The 18,970-nt window shown below is 42.3% G+C and overlaps 1 protein-coding gene across 1 annotated transcript in view; it reads left to right on the forward strand.

Annotated features, from left to right (window-relative positions):
- slc2a13a (solute carrier family 2 member 13a) overlaps positions 1 to 18,970 on the forward strand; it is a 72,818-nt gene that overhangs the window by 34,114 nt on the left and 19,734 nt on the right. Inside the window, exon 4 of the mRNA XM_026225285.1 lies at positions 8,260 to 8,368. Within this exon, the coding sequence (XP_026081070.1) occupies positions 8,260 to 8,368 (109 nt within the window). The remainder of the gene's footprint in view (positions 1 to 8,259; positions 8,369 to 18,970) is intronic.

Genomic DNA, 18,970 nt, shown 5'->3' on the forward strand with positions numbered 1-18,970 from the left:
AAAGACGAAAAAAAGGAGAAACATGCACGCAGCAAACTATCCCTGCAGCATTTAGACACTATAGCTTACAGGGAATCCAACCCAAACACCAGACCTGTTGGTTATTTTAGGATCTTATATTTCTGGTCTGTTAAATGCATTAGACATTTTGCAACGAGCCTTCAGCGCGTGCTGAGTGAGCGAGCGCCTTAGGGGCCGTTCACATATCGTGCCTAAAAACGCATGGAAAACGCTAAGCGCGTCTTTCTCCTGAGGCGTCTGTCTTTGCTAAGCAACAATGACGTGCTCTCTCCATGAGACGCGGAAATTTCAGCGAAGGATAAATGGATTTGCAGCTCTAAAAATCGCTTGCAGTAGCTCTGCTACTGAATTTATTTCAAAATTGCAATCCATATACAACTATGATCAGCTGTTCCTTCATCTTGGCTGAGCTCTCAACGTTGTTACGGGAAAGGATGAAGCTGATTGGTTGGTTCTTGTCACATGACCCGCGGTGCGCTTGCGGCATTCTGAAAAGTTGAGATGTTTTTACATTTTGCTGTATCTAAAACGTATCGAACCGAACCGTGACATCAGTGTATCGTATCGAACCGAACCGTGAATTTTGTGAACCGTTACACCCCTAATATATATATATATATATATATATATATATATATATATATATATATATATATATAGTGTGTGTGTGTGTGTATACTTTAAAATATGCTTCAAATGAAAAAAGCATGAACTGTACTCACTTGTACACTTAATACATTTTTTGTTTTGTTTTTATTTTTATTATTTCATAAAAAGCACTAACTGATAATCAGGATCATACTTTAACCTGTTAACTGTCACCCGTTTGCTCTGTGGGACGCCTACATTTACTTCACTATATTACAATTAAATCTAATCTAATCTTGACAAAATATATATTGTTGGAAAGGTCTAAGACTCCCAAATATATATTTTATCAATGTTTTTTGTTAAAAATTATGTAGGAAAAGTAATAGATTAATTTATGACAAGAGTGCACCCTTCAAAAATCTACATTATAACAGGAATTTTGACCTTTGTTAAAAAAACAAGAGAACTTTGTTGCCTTTTTCTCTATCACATTTTAGAAATCATGAGAAATTATATATCAGCTGAAAACTTAAAATCTCAAAATTCATCCTTTAAAACTCATTTTAAAATCAGACATTGCATTACCATGAAAATGGTACATCAATATCATGTTACAAAATGTTTTTATTCATGAATAATAAAATTTTAGTTTGGATCGTGCACTACAAAGTCAATGTTCAAAAATATGAGTGACAGTTAAGGGGTTAAAAATATAAAAAATAATGAAAACAAATGGTCCTTCATCTTAGACTGGATCCAGGTAGATTGTATTCGGTGATGACTTCTGGTGCTTCCTTAGTTTCCAACTCTGTGCTGCAATTAGATTAAAAGGGCACACAGATGTTTTGCCAATTTTGTTTAGAAGTAAAATTGCATGTCTGTGTGAATGAAGTTAGCATCTCATTAAAAGCACTGCTCCTCTGTACAGGCCTGATCTGAGCGGTTCATGAATTTGAGTTTGGAGCGGTAATCAAATGAACGTCTCTAGTTGCTGTCTCTGGAGAATATCTAGTCATAGCTCGGCATGAAAACCTGCAAGCTTCCAATGACAATATCAGGCTAACACAGGACAATTTCTCTCCCAATAGGGTTTTATGTGTGAGCGCATAGAGTTAAAAAATAATACACCCAAAAATTAAAGTTCTGTCATCTCCTCCTCGTGTCATGCCAAAGCCTTATTCCGTTATTTTTTTATTTCTCAATACTAATGATTTTTCTGTTGTAGTCTCTTTGCTGATCTTATTGAATGTTTGAATGTATTAACAAATGTATGTAATTTATTTTAATACCATGGATTAGCCACAGTGCAAAAGGAGAAATTGCAAAAGGTCACACGAAAGAATTATTCAAGAGTCAGCTTAAAGCACATCTCTTCCATCTTTGTTTGACCCTTTAACTCTAGCACTCTCTATCTATATTCTTAAAAAAACTTGCACTCTCTCTCTCTCTATACATATATATATATATATATATATATATATATATAAAGAAACTAACACTAGCTTCTCTAATATTTTTATATATTTTTTTATATTATACAATTAACAAAAGTAAAAAAGGCCTTTTACACTTGCTCTATCCTTTTACTATTCTATGTTTTTATTTTTTTGTTTTATTTTTAAGTATTATATGATTTAAAACATTTTGCTACATGTACTGCATTAAGCTAACTGTGACTTGTTATAGCACTTGCATATCATTGCTCTTTTGTTGATTTTGATTGCTTCCAGTATCCTCATCTGTAAGTCGCTTTGGTTAAATGTGTCTGCTAAATGATAAATGAAAATTGTTTTAAGTATCAAAATCGTCAATATAACTAGGGCTGCACGATACTGGGAAAAAATTACATTGCGATATTTAATTTTTCTGCGATATATATTGCAATATGAAATCTAATCAAATTTTTTCTTACAAACAAAAATGGCGTGAGCACACTTACATTCTCATTTTAAATGATTTAAACATCAGAGGATTATTTAAATTAGAGTAAATGATTTGTTTGTAACTTTAGGATATGGTTTGAATTGTTAACATATTAACTTACATGAACTTAACACGAGCAATACTTTTGTTACCATATTTATTAATCTTTGTTTATCTTAGCTTATAAAAACACAGCTGTCTGTCGTTTGGTAATGTTACTTCACTGTGCATTCACTATGTTAACAAAGACTGTACAACGTACTGATGGAGGGAACGGAGACGTTATGTCGACCGACAAATGGGGTCTCACTTGGGAGGCCAATCATCTCTGATTTTAAGAGAAAACGCCAATGAAATTGGCAAGTGGATTAACACACCTGAGCCACTCCCCGTGCCAGCGGGTATAAATAGGGCGACAGGTGCATCCACTCATTACGTTTTACGCTGAGGAGCCGAGAACGTGTCCCGGCAACAGCGAATGGTTCAAGGTTGTGGCATGGGGACATAACGTCTCCGTTCCCTCCATCAGGGAACGAGGGTTACGTACGTAACCGAGACGTTCCCTATCTGTCGGTCAATACGAGTTATGTCGACTGACAAATGGGGTCCTATGGAAAACGCCATAACCTGAACCTAGTCACAACCCTGAGGCGCTGCAATTGTTGACAAGCCTTGGCGTGCCACAAAAGCTACGCTTAAGGTCGTAACCTTCCCAAAGCCCCAGCGCAAATTCACTGACCTTGGTACCGAAGGGGCCAAAGGGTGAGTACATCGCTGCTGGAGAAGGCCATGCTGCTGTTCCACCCACATAAAGTAAATGGAAGGGATTTCAACCTTCAGTGAAAGATTGCTTCAAATCTTCCCTATTTGTTCTTTCAGCTGGCAAGACAATGGGGAAGCGAGCCTTTAGGAAAGGTCGCTACGGAGACCACATCCTACCCGTAGGGAGGTGACATGTGGATATACCGATATGGACTGACCCAGGGGGCAGTACTACATATGGAAAGGGTCTCTGAGGCAGGTCCTACCTTGGAGTAGGGATGGAACGGCTGCCAGAAGAGACTGACAGAGCGATCTGTCAAGGGAAGACACGGGTTTGCCAAGAGGGAAACCTTACCGTGGAAGAATACACATATGGGATTACCCGTAGGGAACCCAGCCATATGGACACCTAGCCCAGTACAGGGGCTGACCGGCTCCGGGCATGCTAACGCCAGTACTGGGCCTGGCGACAGACTGCTCCGCCAAGTCTGACGCCGAGGGTGCTGGAGGATGCTCGACCAGGGTACGCCAACCGGGGAACTCTACTGGGAGAAGAAGGCGCTCACATCCCCGTGTTAGGGGGAATGGCGCAGCAAGCGAGACACCCAGCCAGCCCTTCCCGCCAATTACCTGTTACCCAACACACGGGAGGAAACTGGCTCTACACGGAGGTTGTAAAACCTCGCAAAGGTGTTAGGTGTCGCCCAGCCCGCAGCTCGACAAATGTCTGCCAGAGAGGCGCCGTGCGCCAACGCATAGGAGGAGACCACACTCCGTGTGGAGTGGGCCCTCACCCCCAGGGGGCACGGCTCGCCTTGGGAATGGTAAGCCAAGGCGATGTCGTCCACTATCCAGTGGGCCAACCTCTGCTTAGAGACAGCCTTCCCCTTCTGCTGACCTCCAAAGCAGACCAGGAGCTGCTCAGAGCTGGGCCGGGGTCTCAGGACCAGGAGCTGCTCAGTCTCCAGGCCGGGGTCTCAGGACAACGTGAGAGTAGGCCGGCCCGAACACAAGGCACTCTTCACTTACCGAAAATGCTTGGAGGTCCCTGACCCTCTTGATGGAAGTGAGCGCGATCAGGAGCGCTGTCTTGAGAGACAGGAACTTCAGCTCAACCGAATCCAGCGGCTCAAAGGGACCCCTCTGAAGTCCCGCCAGGGCAATAGAGAGGTCCCAGGAGGGAATCAGGGGTGTCCTAGGAGGATGTAACCTTCTGGCACCCCTCAGGAACCTAACGATCAGGTCATGCCTCCCCAGGGACCGGCCGTCCACTGCATCGTGATGGGCTGCAATCACCTTCAGGGTGGAGGGTGACAGCCCACGCTCCAGCCTACCTTGCAGGAAAGAAAGCACGACTCTGACCGGGCATCTCCGGGGGTCTTCCCGGAGAGAAGAACACCAATTCGTGAACAGACTCCACTTCAGAGCATAGGCCTGCCTCGTAGAAGGGGCTCTAGCCTGAGTGATAGTGTCTACCACCGCTGGGGGCAGATCACTTAGGTCTGCCGCGTCCCGTCTAGAAGCCACACATGGAGGTTCCAGAGATCTGGGCGTGGGTGCCAAATGGTGCCAAGCCCCTGAGAGAGAAGGTCTCTCCTCAGGGGGATGCGCCAGGGAGGGGCTGTCACGAGGAGCATGAGTTCCGAAAACCAGGTCCGGGTGGGCCAGTAAGGCGCAACCAACAGGACCTGTTCCTCGTCCTCCCTGACCTTGCACAGTGTCTGTGCGAGCAGGCTCACTGGGGGAAACGCATACTTGCGTAAAGCCCGAGGCCAGCTGTGTGCCAGTGCACCTGTGCCCAGGGGGGCCTGGGACAGGGAATAGTACAGCTGGCAGTGGGAGGACTCGTGGGAAGCAAACAGGTCTACCTGGGCTTCCCCGAATCGACTCCAGATCAGCTGGACCGTCTGGGGATGGAGTCGCCATTCCCTGGGGAAAGTGAGCTGTCGTGAGAGCACGTCGGCTGCACGATTGAGCTTCCCCGGGATGTGGACAGCGCGCAGCGACTTGAGCCACGTCTGACTCCAGAGGAGGAGATGACGGGCGAGTTGAGACATGCGACGTGATCGTAAACCGCCTTGTCGGTTGATGTACTAAACAGCCACAGTGTTGTCCGTGCGGACCAACACGTGCTTGTCCAGCACTAGCGGACGAAACCGTCGCAAAGCTAGATGCACTGCCAGCAACTCCAGGCAGTTGATGTGCCACAGCAGTCGAGGTCCTGTCCAGGACCCTGAAGCTGCCTGCCCGTTGCATGTCGCGCCCCAGCCCGAGTTGGAGGCATCTGTTGTGACAACAACGTGCCGGGACACTTGTTCTAAGGGCACGCCGGCCCGTAGAAAAGCAAGGTCCGACCAAGGACTGAATAGGCAGCGACACATCAGTGTGATGGTGACACGATGTGTACCGCAGCGCCATGCCCATCTCGGGACTCGGGAGTGTAACTAGTGCTGAAGTGGTCTCATATGAAGCAACCCGAGCCGCGTGACTGCGGCTGCGGATGCCATATGCCCCAGGAGCCTCTGAAAGTGTTTCAGCGGTACCACTGTCCTGCCTCTGAAGGAACTCAGGCAGTTCAGCACTGAGTGGGCACGCTCGCTGGTGAGACGTGCCGTTATACTCACCGAGTCTAACTCCATACCGAGATAAGAGATTCTCTGCACAGGGGAGAGCTTGCTCTTCTCCCGGTTGACCTGAAGCCCCAACTGACTGAGGTGCCGAAGCACGAAGTCCCTGTAATCGCACAACTCTTCTCGGGACCGGGCCATAATGAGCCAGTCGTTGTGAGTCGCGCTCCACACCGAGAACCAATCAAACAGCCATGAGCACTCAGGGCTGGGCGGTGCATTCACCTCCATCCTGATGCTCACAGCTGCCCGGGCAAGCACGGCTGTCAACTCTGGGTCCAATTTGGCAGTGGCGACAACACCCGAGGGGGGCAGCCCCGCCGAATCTTCATCCACAGAGGTCAACAGCCCATCCCCGATGCTGCAATCGACATCTGATCTCCGGCGGCAAACTGAATGACCCGTTGGGACTGCCATAAGACAGCCCAGCAAAATGACCCAGCAGCTGCACAGGACAAACACTGCAGAAGGAGTAAGAGGTCCGTGGGGCGTGGCCCGGCGGAGAAGCTCTCACTGTCACCTTCAAATCTCCCAGAGCACTAGCCGGCGGTCCTCTGCTCGAGACAGAGAAACCAGAACGGGTAGTGACAGAGGGGTCTGCTCCCTTCCCTTTAAGAAAGGGGAGACGCGATCACAGCGTTGCCATGGTCACACACGCAGTGCGTGCATGAACCCTCCACGAACGCACCTTCAGCGTGCTGAATGCCCAGACACGGAAGAGAGCGAACGTAGCCGTTGTCAGAGAACAGGAAACGACCGCATCCAGAAGGACGCGGACGAAACGGCGTCTTGAAAAAGACGCGAATCGTCCGCGATTTGCTCTTTTAGGAAATCTGCTCTCTTAGTTGAAGCGCCCAGGGGAATCGCTGAAAGGGACACCGCTGTTTGCGCCGTACCGCCAACCAGAACAGCTTCCCGACACAGCAGATGAATGGCTTTGTGGAGTATAACAGCTTTCATACAACCACTCGGCTCCGAAGCAAAAATCTAATGAGTGGATGCACCTGTCGCCCTATTTATACCCGCTGGCACGGGGAGTGGCTCAGGTGTGTTAATCCACTTGCCAATTTCATTGGCGTTTTCTCTTAAAATCAGAGATGATTGGCCTCCCAAGTGAGACCCCATTTGTCGGTCGACATAACTCGTAGTGACCGACAGATAGGGAACTTTTGATTTCAACAATGAAGGCTATAGCCTAAATGTTGAAATTAACAATGTTGTAGAAGTGCAGTTTAATAATAGTAAATGTTAAATAATGTAGTTAAATAGTTTAATAAATAGAACATTATTGTGAAGTGTTACAGATTTTTTTTAAACACCAATTCAGATGCCTCATGAGTTTAGTGTTGGACAGGTCAGTTGTTATTGTCATTAAATTGAATCGGTTCAAAGGAATCATTAGTACGTGAATTAGACGTGTACGGCACGCATTGTGTAATTATCTCTGCCGTTTAGGATATCGCACAAGATTTGACAACACAGAAAATATTTAATCACTGGATAGTTTTTATTTTTTTCGACACCATCGTTTAATTGATTTTGTTTAATATGCACGAGGGAGAGAGAGCAAGACAGCGCTCGTGTTGTTTGAAGATGGTGAGCATGCATACGCAGCCGGGGCTCTCTCTCTCTCTCTGCTCGTTCTGTTAAACTGACAGGACTTCCAAACACATTCAAATGATAAACTTTCACTCTATGATGGTTAACTGTGCAATTAATCCGTGAATCACATTCGTCAAGGGCCGAGGAGCAGCTGGCCTGTACCGTTAATGAATAACGGATCAACTACGACAGCCTACATCGCAGATCCTGCGATGTGATAACCGCGGATTCGTACATCGCGATATCGATGCTTAAACGACACATCGTGCAGCCCTAAATATAACTATGTAAAACATATTATGAAGTCATAAGAGTTCTTTGTGTGATGGAAAATCCTGCCTACTGGCTGTGTGTATGTGTGTGTGTGTATATATATATATATATATATATATATATATATATATATATATATATATATGTGTGTGTGTGTGTGTGTGTGTGTGTGTCAGTATATATAAAGTGTTGCTTCTTCATGGGTCAGTTTATATTTTTGGTTGTTTTAGGAGACTAAAAAGAGCTTTGATTTAATCCATTAACTGAATATCATTCATTCCCAAATCTTCATCCATGACTCCACCAAGGCTTTCAAATCTCATTTAATCCATTTGCCAATTGCTGTCAGTGTAAATGAGGCTTTAACAGAGGTAGTTCTTATAATAGTATGTGAGTCATTCTGGTTGTTGATGCAGGTCTACATGTTGACGTAAATATGTATTTATATTTGTGCTTTCAGAGGGCCCGGTGATCTGGCGCATGCTGACCTACCCTCCGGCACGCCGTGCTCTCATTGTGGGTTGTGGACTCCAGATGTTCCAGCAGCTTTCTGGCATCAATACGGTCATGTAAGTCTCATTTACTCAAATCTTAGCTCGATTTTCAGATCATCTTCAAATCTCTTTAACCTCTTACCAGTCACCCCTCATTTTTTGGCATGGAGACAGAGATGACATACAAAATAAAAAGGTTTTTGTTCATGATTCTTTCTGACTAGATACATAATCATCATTTGTTCACAAAGCTGACACTTCAAAGTTTACTGTTCAGGAATCAGAATTACTCAGACTGTTATGATAATACTAATAGAGATATATAAGCTCAAACATAAAAATAAAAATATTTTAAAAAGAAAAAGCTTTACTATCATAATTGCGGGTTTATTAGTTATATAATTTGTGTGTAAAGAGGTGTATCAGTGTTGTTATGGGGAGATAACAACCAGGAAGTGTACAGGAACCATGTGACGCGATGTGGCGGTGTCCGGTTATGACACTCTAGAGATTGACAAGGCGAAGGACCAATCAGAGTCTGTCTGACACACAGCATGAGCACACAGCACTGCACCAGTGTTGCCAAGTCCGCTTATTATACGCGACCTTGGGCTTGTTTTTCTGTAAAGGCGCTTACAAATATTGGTAGTCACGGGTCACGATGTTTTGGGCTTGTTTCTTAAGTGTATTTGCTCATTTGGGCTTGTTCCCAGCTTCATAATAAGCTATCAAGCAGATATTTTCTATATGTTTTATAGAAACAAATACAAATATACAAATTTTAATTATCCGATGTTTACTGTGTATATAATGTACTCGGTACATCAGTCTATATTTAATATCCCATCAGTTTTCTAATGTTAAATAATGTTAAAAGGTGGTTTAACTCCCTCTTGTGGTCATTGTCCTAAAGCTCAGGGGGGAGAAAAATAAATAAACTGTACCATCTGCGCACAGTTTACCAATCTGTCCCCATGGATGTAAATTGACAATCTGGAACCACAGTTTAAAATCTGTTCCCACGAATTGTAAAACCGTGCACAAAGTTTATTTATTTTTCTCTTCCCAGAACCTAGAAAAAGTCGCTTGTTTTGGGCTTGTTTCCACAGGCCTGGTTGCTTATTTGTCTCGCGAGATCTGGCAACACTAAACCTAAATCAGCTGGTGCCAAATAAAATACTCTTATTAATTTTGTTAATTTCTTAGGTGGCCATGTTGTAAAGTTCTTTCATTTATTTTAAGCATTTTACAAAATAACTTATGGTTGCTTAGAACAAAACTCATAAACTCTGTTTTAGAAACCTACCTAGCTGCCTTGAGGTCTACATATGGAACATCTCGGGCAGGGCCATTTGAAGGAATTTGGGGGCCCCAAGCAAAATAGACATTGAGGCCCCCCCGCCCCCCACACACACGCAAAGCCTACAAGTACCACAGTTTAAGTTCACCCACACTTTATATAAATAAAAAGGTTTACAGTGCAAATACTGATTTTGCATATACTGTGCATAAATAAAAAATGATTAGAGTGCAAATACTGTTAGAAAAAATATTTGAAATTCAACAATTGAACATTTGCAAAAAACACCATTGTACCATAAAATCAAATATACATTAAAAAAGTGCACAATAACTAAATCCAACAAACTTAAACACACACACATACACACTCACATTAACATTTTTCAGTTCATAGTGGACCTCATGTAATTTTTTATCAGCTTCAAAGCTGAAAAGCTCCTCTCAGCAGAGGCCACTGACACATGGAGAGTCAGGAGTAGACGCAAAGCAATGTTTAAATTACTGTACAAATCCAGTAGATTCTCAATGTGTATGTAATTAAGCATGTCAAATGGGGAAGTGGCTACATGGTCTAGAATAGATCTGCGTCTCCCTTATCCCGATAAAAAAACATATTACAGTAACCATATTCTGTCCGTTCGAACAAAAAGTTTCACTAACTGTTCGCTACAAGCAGCATTTGCCGTCAGGCAGGTAGCTAACAAACATATTTTTGCTAGCCTACCTGCTGCAAAATTACACCATTTGTACAAGACTGACAATTAGAGCTATTATATCCAGTGTAATTTATCACTTACCACTATCTTGTTTTGTTAATTTCCACTTCATGACTGCAGAGGAGGTTTTGTATTTTGCCGGCAGCAGAGATCACGTGGTCGGCTGGCTGCTGTCAGCGACTACTGAGAGGGCCCCCTTGAGGGTGATACCGATAACAGTGTTATTGCACTTTACTGCATTGATGATCAAAGGGGCGCTCACACAGTGTTTTTGCATTTTATTCTTAACCAGTCATTGTCTTGGGGTCCCAAGCCAGCTCGGGGCCCCAAGCAATTGCTTGGTTTGCTTGCCTTGTCACGATCTCGGGTTACCCATGTAACCCACGTTCCTCACATTTTACTGCTGGTTATATATGCTTTATGTAATCTTGTATGTGATGAATATGGGGTGGTGTTAGCGCAGTGGATAAGACACACGTCTGTGGTGTGGGAGACCCGGGTTCGAATCCACTGTGAGGCACCAGTGTCCCTGAGCAAGACACTTAACCCCAAGTTGCTCCAGAGCCGTGCGACCTCTGACATAATAGCAATTGTAAGTCGCTTTGGATAAAAGCGTCAGCTAAATGAATAAATGTAAATGAATAAAAATCTTGAAACTTGGTTCCCTGAGAGGGAACGAGACACTTTGGGGAATGCAGCCAGCATGACCGGAGTCTGAAGCATGTGTAAAACAACTCCAATCCTATTGATCTACGTGGCCCGTGACGTCATAGGTAGGTACCCTAAAGTATAACGCCCGTTTCATACATACTCCTTCTGCGTTGCGTATTTTTTTACGCACCCATGTTAACGGATTCCAGCGTTCACACTGCACGCGGTTGCGGTCCGTCAATCCGAGGAGCAGTGGGTCTGCAGCAGTGCAGCGATCGTTTACGTACCAGCTCTATTTTTGCTGTGCTGCATGCGCTGAATTAAAGTGACAGCGCATTGTTCGCGGTAAAAATGAACATGGATTGACACGGAAATGCAGTCATTTCACAATAAATGTATACTAATCAAAGCCTACTGTGTTTCACACGCAACACATGGGTTTTGGCTAGATTTAAAACAAGAAAAGTAGCAACTTTAGAGAAAAGAGGCAACATTACATATGCACTTTTATAGTGTCAGAAAAACAACGTTTTTAACAAAGATGTAAACAGGCAATCCGAAGGCATAGCAATGGGAAGCACCATCTCGTTCCCTCTCGTGGAACAATGTTTACTTATGTAACCCCAGTTGTTCCCCTTCTAGGGAACTCAATGCTGCATCCTGGTGGACACTTTGGGGAATGATATCCTATCATGCCATGCTGAGGCACATGTCTCTCCACCTAGTGAGAGAGGACCAAAGAGATGACAGACATGCACCAAATTTTTCTTCAGAAAGGGGCCAAGCCATTGATGCCTTGGGCCCCTCAAATAAATTGGTAGAAACAGGGAGCCTGATTCCAGATAACCATCCATCATAAGACCACTAAGAGGCTGGAAGCCTAGTCTCAAAGATTGCTACCAACAATGTCAGCTAGGACACAGCTATCCGCAGATAGCTGTATCCAAAGGGTCTTATGACAAAGGACCTTCCTTGAGGGCTCCCCAGACCAAGGGGCTCATGGAGACCACTACTTAAAAACCCTAAGAATGGGAGCAGTCACATAGCTTTCCTCAGATAATTATATACCTGGGAAGGTGCCCCCCGATGGGACCAAAACTAAGATCCAGGTAAACCTTCCTGAAGCTGACCAGACCACAGAAAGTGGGCTATCTACTTACGACTCTTGCAGGGGAGATAGCACTGTCTAGGCATATGTAAAAACCCTAAGAAAGGGAGAAGTCCATAACCTAGCACATAGATATTCTCAGAAAGTCTTATACCTCTGAAGGATACCAGAAGGGGACCGAATGAGACTACCCAGACCACCAGCAGTGGGATGTCTAATTATAAATCATACAAGGGTAGACAGCACAGTCTAGGCAGGGCTCAAGGAGACTGCTACTTGAAACCCCTTAGCAGTTGAGCAATCACAGAGCTAGCACATAGCTATCCTCTGATAGCTACAATTCCAGGAAAGGGCAAGTTAACACAACTAGCTTCAGGGGGCTGTATTTAAGTAAGCCCATCCTGCCGTAACAATAGCCAAAATATAACCACCCTTAGATAGCTATACTAAGGAAGTCTCCAATCAGTGTCAGTCCCATAGTAGGCTATTGAGCACTGATATATTGACCAGACGCTCACAATAGGAGATCCAGACCATGAAGTAAATGTTTTGCTAAAGAGCGAACACGTAAAAACCCATTAGTCCAGATCAAAGCCTGATGCAAGCAACAGCCATAACACTAGGTGGCTGGACACAGCTATCCTTAAATAGCATTTCCCTCAGATAGGGTTGAAGTCTGCCCAGACCATGAAGTGGGCCATTTACTCAAAACCCAAACAGTGGAGACTGTTCAGTCTAGGCAAGGGCTCAGGGAGGCCACTACTTAAAGACCAAAAAAGGGGGAGCAGTCTCCGAGCCAGAACATAGCTATATTAAAAGAGAAGATTCCAAAACAAGAAAAAGCTTGTGCCCAACAGGAACCCAACCCAGTCATAAATACAAGGCTTGAACATAGCTGCCTTCAGACTGCTATATTCCATGCAAAGCAAACCTGAGCTGAAGAATAATCATCCACAGACAGCTACACTCACAGACTGTTAACTTACCATCCAGCTAAACACAGGAAGGAGCATTCCCCGTAACCACTAGATTACTGAAACAACCTAAGAGAGAAAGCTTGCAGCATCTTTCCACAGATCATTCAGTATATCCATGCCCAGTGAGGCTCTCTACACACAATAGCATGCATATTAGAGAGGCATGTCTGAGCTGAATATAGCTCCGCCCACGATCTTGCATGCCCTGAGCGAAAGTGACTCGATGATCACTCTTCATCGTTATAGCAATATGAGCAGTAACCGCGGTATCTGTCAACCCGTCTGTAAAGGGTTTGCGAACACTGCAGATCAAAGCAATCGTTGCGAGCTGAGATAAACTGAGCCACAGCAACAACCCGAGACAAACAGCTTTGCCCCACATCCCACGGGAATAGGAACAAGCGCAAGCAGAGCTATCAATGTGACTCAAAACAAAGAGCACGTGGTTGCTGTGACAAAAACATAAAGGTTAAAATATGCCCACAAGTGTTAGAATCCAAACATGGAGGCACACATTCCTCAAAGCGCTGCTCGGGTCATGTTTCACACACATTGACAAACAGATGGTTCCGAGGACAACAAAAGTTGGTCACGTTTACAGCAGGTGCCCGTTTATACTTTCAAATACCCACCTATGACATCACAGGCCACATGGACTAATACGAATGGAGTTGTTTTACACATGCTTCAGGCACCGTTCATGCTGGCTGCATTTCCCAAAGTGTCCATCAGGATTCAGCATTGAGTTCCCTAGAAGGGTAACTACATTTAAGGAAGCATCGATATTTAAATGGAACCACTAGTGACTGATTTAGAAGACTCTACATAGACAGCAATTCCAAACAATGCACAGATTGTAACTCCTCAGAAATTGCACAAAAGAGACAATATACCCTTAAAGAGTTTGATATTAGCATGTTGCTAAGCTAACAATGAAATACGTAATAAACATAAAAACAAATAGCACATACAAATATTGGGTAATAGTAGTTGTTGTTTTGTTGTTGTTGTTTTCAGAAAATGAATACTTTTTTAATGAGAATAGTTTTACTTTTAATTGATATAAAAGCTATAAAACTATAAAGCTATAAAACTATCCTAAATTTTTTTAATGGAAACTCAATGGAAACTTTTTGTAGAGTCTTTGATGTTTAGGTATTTATTGGAATGTGTTTTGTTTTTATTCTCTTTTTATTGTGCTGTTGTGCCTAGTGACATTTTTCCTTTGGGGACCAATAATGGAACAATCCTAATATGATAAAAATTTGGAATGGAAATGGAATTTCCTTTATGTGGGAGGCCAGACTGGATGATTCACAACTGATAAAAAAATCATAAGTTGCTTATTCACATTCACAGATGTGACTGTGCCTATAATTCTCATTTTAGCTGAACTTTAATGGGGACCTTACTAAAGTGTGATTTCCTCTTCGTGATCTCTTGTGTTTTTCGCTCCTTATGCGCTGAACTATTTTTCAAGCATTGTAAACAATCTCGGAATTTGTGCTGTTGCTAGGCAACCCTTCATGGCAAAATGCGAAGTGTTTATGGGAGGGAGAGGAGAAAAATGTGTGTGTGACTGTGTGTTTACTTTTCCTCAGGTGTCATTTTGCAAGATGACGGGTAATGGGTCATAAAATGACATTCTCAATCAATCAAACACCTTCATTCTTATCCTTCTGTTGCTGTCAATCAATCTGTTCATATCAGGTTTAGACAGAGGGTAGAGCAGCAAAAATTTACAGGTACAATCATACACACATATGACATATTTGTGAGGTTTAACCTGATGTGCTATTTCATATTTACCCACAATACACTACTCCTCAATCATTTCTGTACTGTCAGATGTCAGTCCTTTTTACAAAGGAAGCCTTGTTTCAGGATGTAATGTCTGTCAGGCTTAACCTCAGCAAGAAGCATTGTATAGGGGCACGTGTGCCGATTTTATGTTGGTCAGAAATATTGATTTGGTTCGGTATATAGTATATAGTATATAGGCCTATTCTTTGTAACACTGTAGTGACATAATGTGCACCTGCAAAAGCTCATTGTCCTTCAACATGATTTATTCTGGTCGATTAAATGACTTTTGAAAATTAAAAAACGTTTATATTATTTTTTTTATTGAATGTATACTCACTGGCGATGGGGGAAGTAAAATATAATGAGGCTTTAATATATAGCCTATTCAAAGCACTGGCAAAAGTAATTACTATACAGTATATCAAAGAGATATTTTATTTATTTATTATTAAACTAGTGTTTTCTCAGGGAGTGTGTCATCTTCAATACAGTGAAAGCACTGTTAGAGAGAAATGCAGCTTTCAAATGGATTACATTTGAACAGAGATTTGAACAGAGTAATTGTTTTCGATTTGGTTAATTTGAAAGTAGACAGTTGAAGCTTTATGTAGATATATCTCTCATATCTGTGAGGCAGATAGACTATACGTTGAGTCTTGCCATGCTTAAGTTTTGTGCAGCACTTAAGAGCGCACAGACAGAGACTGCAGAAAGTGCGTCCTGTTTGTCTTCTTTATTTTACGAAGGCGCAACGTCTTTTTGATTTTGTTAGTGTATGCAACTAAAAGTAGCCTCTTGACAATTTCAGATGGCTTATTACTATTATATCTATAAACAAAAATAACGGCATTTTTTTTCTCCAACACTGATATTGAATCAGCATATTAAAAATGATTTCTGAAGGATCATGGGACACTGACGATTGTTGTAATGGCTGGTGAAAATTTTGCCTTACCATTTATAATATAAATATAATATTATATAAACCCGATTACAAAAAAGTTGGGACACTGTACAAATTGTGAGTAAAAAAAGAATGGAATAATTTACAAATCTCATAAACTTATATTATTAACTTTATTCACAATAGAATATGGATGACATATCAAATGTTGAAAGAGATACATTTTGAAATGTCATGCCAAATATTGGCTAATTTTGGATTTGATGAGAGCTACACATTTCAAAAAAGTTGGGACAGGTAGCAATAGGTAGGCAAAAAAGTTAAATGTAAATATAAGGAACAGCTGGAGGACCAATTTGCAACTTATTAGGTCAATTGGCAACATGATAGGTATAAAAAGAGCCTCTCAGAAGTCAAGATGGGCAGAGGATCACCAATTCCCCCAATGCTGCGGCGAAAAATAGTGGAGCAATATCAGAAAGTTGCAAAGAATTTGAAGTTATCATCATCTACAGTGCATAATATCATCCAAAGATTCAGAGAATCTGGAACAATCTCTTTGCGTAAGGGTCAAGGCCGGAAACCATACTGGAAGCCCGTGATCTTTGGGCCCTTAGACAGCACTGCATAACATACAGGAATGCTACTGTAATGGAAATCACATCATGGGCTCAGGAATACTTCCAGAAATCATTGTCAGTGAACACAATCCACCGTGCCATTTGCCGTTGCCGGCTAATACTCTATAGGTCAAAAAAGAAGCCATATCTAAACATGATCCAGAAGCGCAGTCATTTTCTCTGGGCCAAGGCTCATTTAAAATGGAGTGTGACAAAGTGAAAAACTGTTCTGTGGTCAGACAAATCAAAATTTGAAGTTCTTTTTGGAAAACTGGAAAGTCATGTCATCCGGACCAAAGAGGACAAGGACAATCCAAGTTGTTATCAGCGCTCAGTTAAGAATGGAATTGGGTTGCATGAGCGCGTGGGGCATTGGCAGCTTACACATCTGGAAAGGCACCATCAATGCTGAAAGGTATATCCAAGTTCTAGAACAACATATGCTCCCATCCAGACATCGTCTCTTTCAGGGAAGACCTTGCATTTTCCAACATGACAATGCCAGACCACATACTGCATCAATTACAACATCATGGCTGCATAGAGGAAGGACACTGAAATGGCCAGCATGCAGTCCAGATCGTTCACCCACAGAAAACATTTGGTGCATCATAGAGAGGAAAATGCGACAAAGAAGACCTAAGACAGCTGAGCAACTAGAAGCCTGTATTAGACAAGAATGGATGGATCTCAAAATCATTGTTGGAAAGGATTCAAATACACAAAAGATGCTGGAAAACCAAAGATGTGGGACCTGAAGGATTTTTTTTGAAAGAACAACAGGCAGTTTAACTGTTCAGGACCATCAAGGAACTCATGAATGAATGATTGAATTAATTAATTAATTAAACAGCTGTGGCTCATCCAGATAACAACACAGTATTAAGAATCAAGCATATTTAAACTTTTGAACAGGTCATTTTTATAAATCCATTTATTATTTTCTCTAGTGGACTATATGTAAACATCTTTTATGTGAATTATCTTAGGTCAGTACTAAATAAAAATCAATAAATAACATGCATTTTGGGAATTTAATTAACATTTCACAGATACTGCAAAGTGTATGTAAAATTTTGACTACAACTATATATATATCCCAGCAATATACACAGCAATATATTATAACACCACAAATGAACTGCTAATTTTTTTATGAAAAGGTCAGTGTCTTCACCCCTTAATACATCTTGACACAAGGACAATAGATTTGTTTTATCAGTGATCAGCAGCCCCTCCTGTGGGGCGAGACCCCTGTGTAGACTGAATCACTGGTGTAATTAGCTTGTACTAATGCTTCCTTCCAATCAGACATTGAACATGCCTGCTTTCCTGCAACCAGCTTTCCCTCCCCTCACCCCACTCCAAAGCCATTATTCACATGCCTCAATCATGAATTAATGTATCATTTAGGATACTTCGTTGTTACACACTAACACAGAAATACTAGCATTTAAACAAGTCTCAAGGGTTGTGATCAGTTTTGCTGATGTTGGGTGGTCGTGTTTTTTTTTTTTTTCACATGGCATCCTGTGTGTGTATGCGTGCATAGCAAATGAGCCTAATCTGTGCCTGGAAATTTTTTTAATTAGATTAATCTCTGTTGCCAAAACAGGCAGAGCAAATCGGAATCTCTATGTTTTAATAAAGATGGATGCTAATTAGAGTCACTAGCGGTCATCTGCGATACTAATTGGTTCGAGCAATACATGGTTGGTCTGTTTTTGTTCTTTCTGGCACACTGTGACTTGTTCATTGGCTTTGTGACAGTACTGGCAACACTGGTCTTTGGCGTTCTGTGATTTTTGATCCGTATGGAGCTGTGCATGATTCATGCTTACCAGCCATGGACCTCCCACTGTCTGTTCACTGACCATCTGATTCATACTGCAAACAAAAATGGCAAAAGATTTTCGGAAACGGCAAGTTATAGGGTGCGTTTCCCCATAGCATTGTTACCCAATTATGATCGCAAGTTCAATAATTATCAACATAGTTCAACAGTTCTTCAGTTCCCAAATCCATAGTTTCAGCAAATATTTGCAAACACTTATTGCGACATTCATGTGCACTTATCTTGTCTACATAAAATTCATACATAAAATCATCCCAACATGATATAAAGGCAGCATTACGTGCAATGTGGACCAGACTTTACTGATATCTAATATAAGTTATAGGTTTCGCGAGCAATTTTTATTACCATTATGCAACATTTGTGCTGCTGTCTGCATCAACAGCCTTAATACTTTGGTCAGATGAATGGCTTTCATATTTGGTTGTCTTTTGTGTGTTGTTGGGTGCAGATCAGTGTGTGTATATAATGCTGTATACCATCTGAGCACGAAACAATGTTCATTCCTTTCATTAGTGAAATAGGTTAGTCCCCATGGGAGTGCTTCTCTCTCTACCTCGTTGTCTGTCTCTCTCTTAGTGACTCCCTCTGTTTTTCTCTCTCACACACACATTTCTCACTGGCTTCAGTGCTGAGTGTGAGTCCACAGTCCCCCCAGTGCTCTCAGACTGTTCTCTATTACGTCCCTTTACTCCTGTTACATCACGTTTATCAAGAAGATGGATTGTGTCTGAGATT

This window comes from Carassius auratus, chromosome 4 (assembly GCF_003368295.1).
Source record: "Carassius auratus strain Wakin chromosome 4, ASM336829v1, whole genome shotgun sequence".
In the NCBI taxonomy this organism is placed as follows: Eukaryota; Metazoa; Chordata; class Actinopteri; order Cypriniformes; family Cyprinidae; genus Carassius; species Carassius auratus.